Below are 1,456 nucleotides of genomic sequence, written 5' to 3' on the forward strand. Positions count from 1 at the left end.
CGTTTGTAAAGCTACCGTAACGTTTACGAGACTTGACCATATGTTGGGATATAGCTAAATTTGCGCAAATCGCTGTCTCTGAAATATTGTAAGTTAGAGGTAGGTCAAAAACCAAATTGCCCAAGAAAGTAAATAAAATGTAATGTGCGATGCTAGGACCTAAAAATTGTTCCAGCTGACAAAACTTGCTATTGCTGTTCTTGGTCAGCCCCGAAAGATTGCTAAATGAAGGGGCATTGTTTTAAAGTCAGTTGTTCCATAGGCCTAAGCGGAAGGATGTTTGTGCCCTTAAATTAAAAAAAATAAATTGGCACTGTCAAATGGTGCAAGAGGTAATCAATCTGTAGAGACAGTAAATTATTATTATAATTTTCTCTTTAAAAATCCCCTCAAATTTTTACACCTGGTCTTTGTAGATCAAAGTGTCCCTTGTATCTCCTACCTGACTCTCTTATGTAGATAAAATTAGCATTCTTTTCATGCATGGGTACATTGATAAATCTAGTACATACCTTTATAACTACACTTAACTCTTATTTTTTCAGGTTACAGCTTTTATAAAATTGGAGGGGGGTTGCCTGTTAAAAAATTATTCTGGAAGAAATATTCTTCATCTGATAACCTGATACTTTTTTATGCTCTTTACAAAAAAAAAAAGGAAAAAAAAAAGTGTCTTGTGCAGCTGTTAACCTCAGTTTTTCTAAATGTGTAATTTACAATTTTTGTTTCTGATTTGGGCAGGGAAATAGGAAACAACAACAGAGCTTTGGTACCTTGGTTGTTCCTGCAGAAGCAGAAGTATAATAAATTATGTTGCCCAGTAGAGGGAGTAAAAGCATCACCGTTACAGGTAATGTAATCCTAGGTAAAGTATGGAATGGGGTTAATGAGCTTGGGGTTAAATTAGTTATTTGGTCTTAAGAGGCAGTGGACAAACTGAGCATTCAACTTCTCCTTGTGATGAATGATGAATTTTAGACGTTGTTGCCTTTCATGTAAATATTGTGTGGAAATATTTACAGTAAGCAGAAGAATAGTTACAATTAACTGGATATTCGAACTTTAATGTGTTGTCCCTGCTAGCTTGTACAAGCTAATACAAACATTCTTCAACAGAGGCAATATTTTGCTCTTTAACTAACATGACTTACTAATACTTTTTCATTATTGGTATTAGTTCTCATGCATCAAAATCCATGAATGTCTTCCATATGAACTAAATGTCCTGTGTCCATTTGCAAATACATTTAACCATATGAGGGATGTTTCAGGAGAAACTTGGCATGTACAAATAACTGCTGTGTAAATATCTTACATAACTTTATTTTAAATCTAGACCGAATATCGCAACAAATGTGAGTTCTTGATTGGGATTGGTGTAAATCAAGAAGACAAAACTGTGGGTTGTCGTCTTGGCAAATATAAGGGTGGTACATGTGCTGTAGTGGAGCCATTT

At 34.8% G+C, this 1,456-nt stretch overlaps 1 protein-coding gene across 1 annotated transcript in view; it reads left to right on the forward strand.

Annotated features, from left to right (window-relative positions):
• The window catches only part of TRMT2A (tRNA methyltransferase 2 homolog A (S. cerevisiae)), a 7,547-nt gene that overhangs the window by 605 nt on the left and 5,486 nt on the right, over positions 1–1,456 (forward strand). The window contains exons 1-3 of the mRNA XM_009888143.1: positions 1–21; positions 742–850; positions 1,337–1,456. The exon at positions 1–21 is cut by the window's left edge and continues 605 nt beyond it. Of these exons, the coding sequence (XP_009886445.1) occupies positions 1–21; positions 742–850; positions 1,337–1,456 (250 nt within the window). The remainder of the gene's footprint in view (positions 22–741; positions 851–1,336) is intronic.

This window comes from Charadrius vociferus, unplaced genomic scaffold (genome assembly GCF_000708025.1).
Source record: "Charadrius vociferus isolate BGI_N301 unplaced genomic scaffold, ASM70802v2 scaffold326, whole genome shotgun sequence".
Taxonomy (NCBI): domain Eukaryota; kingdom Metazoa; phylum Chordata; class Aves; order Charadriiformes; family Charadriidae; genus Charadrius; species Charadrius vociferus.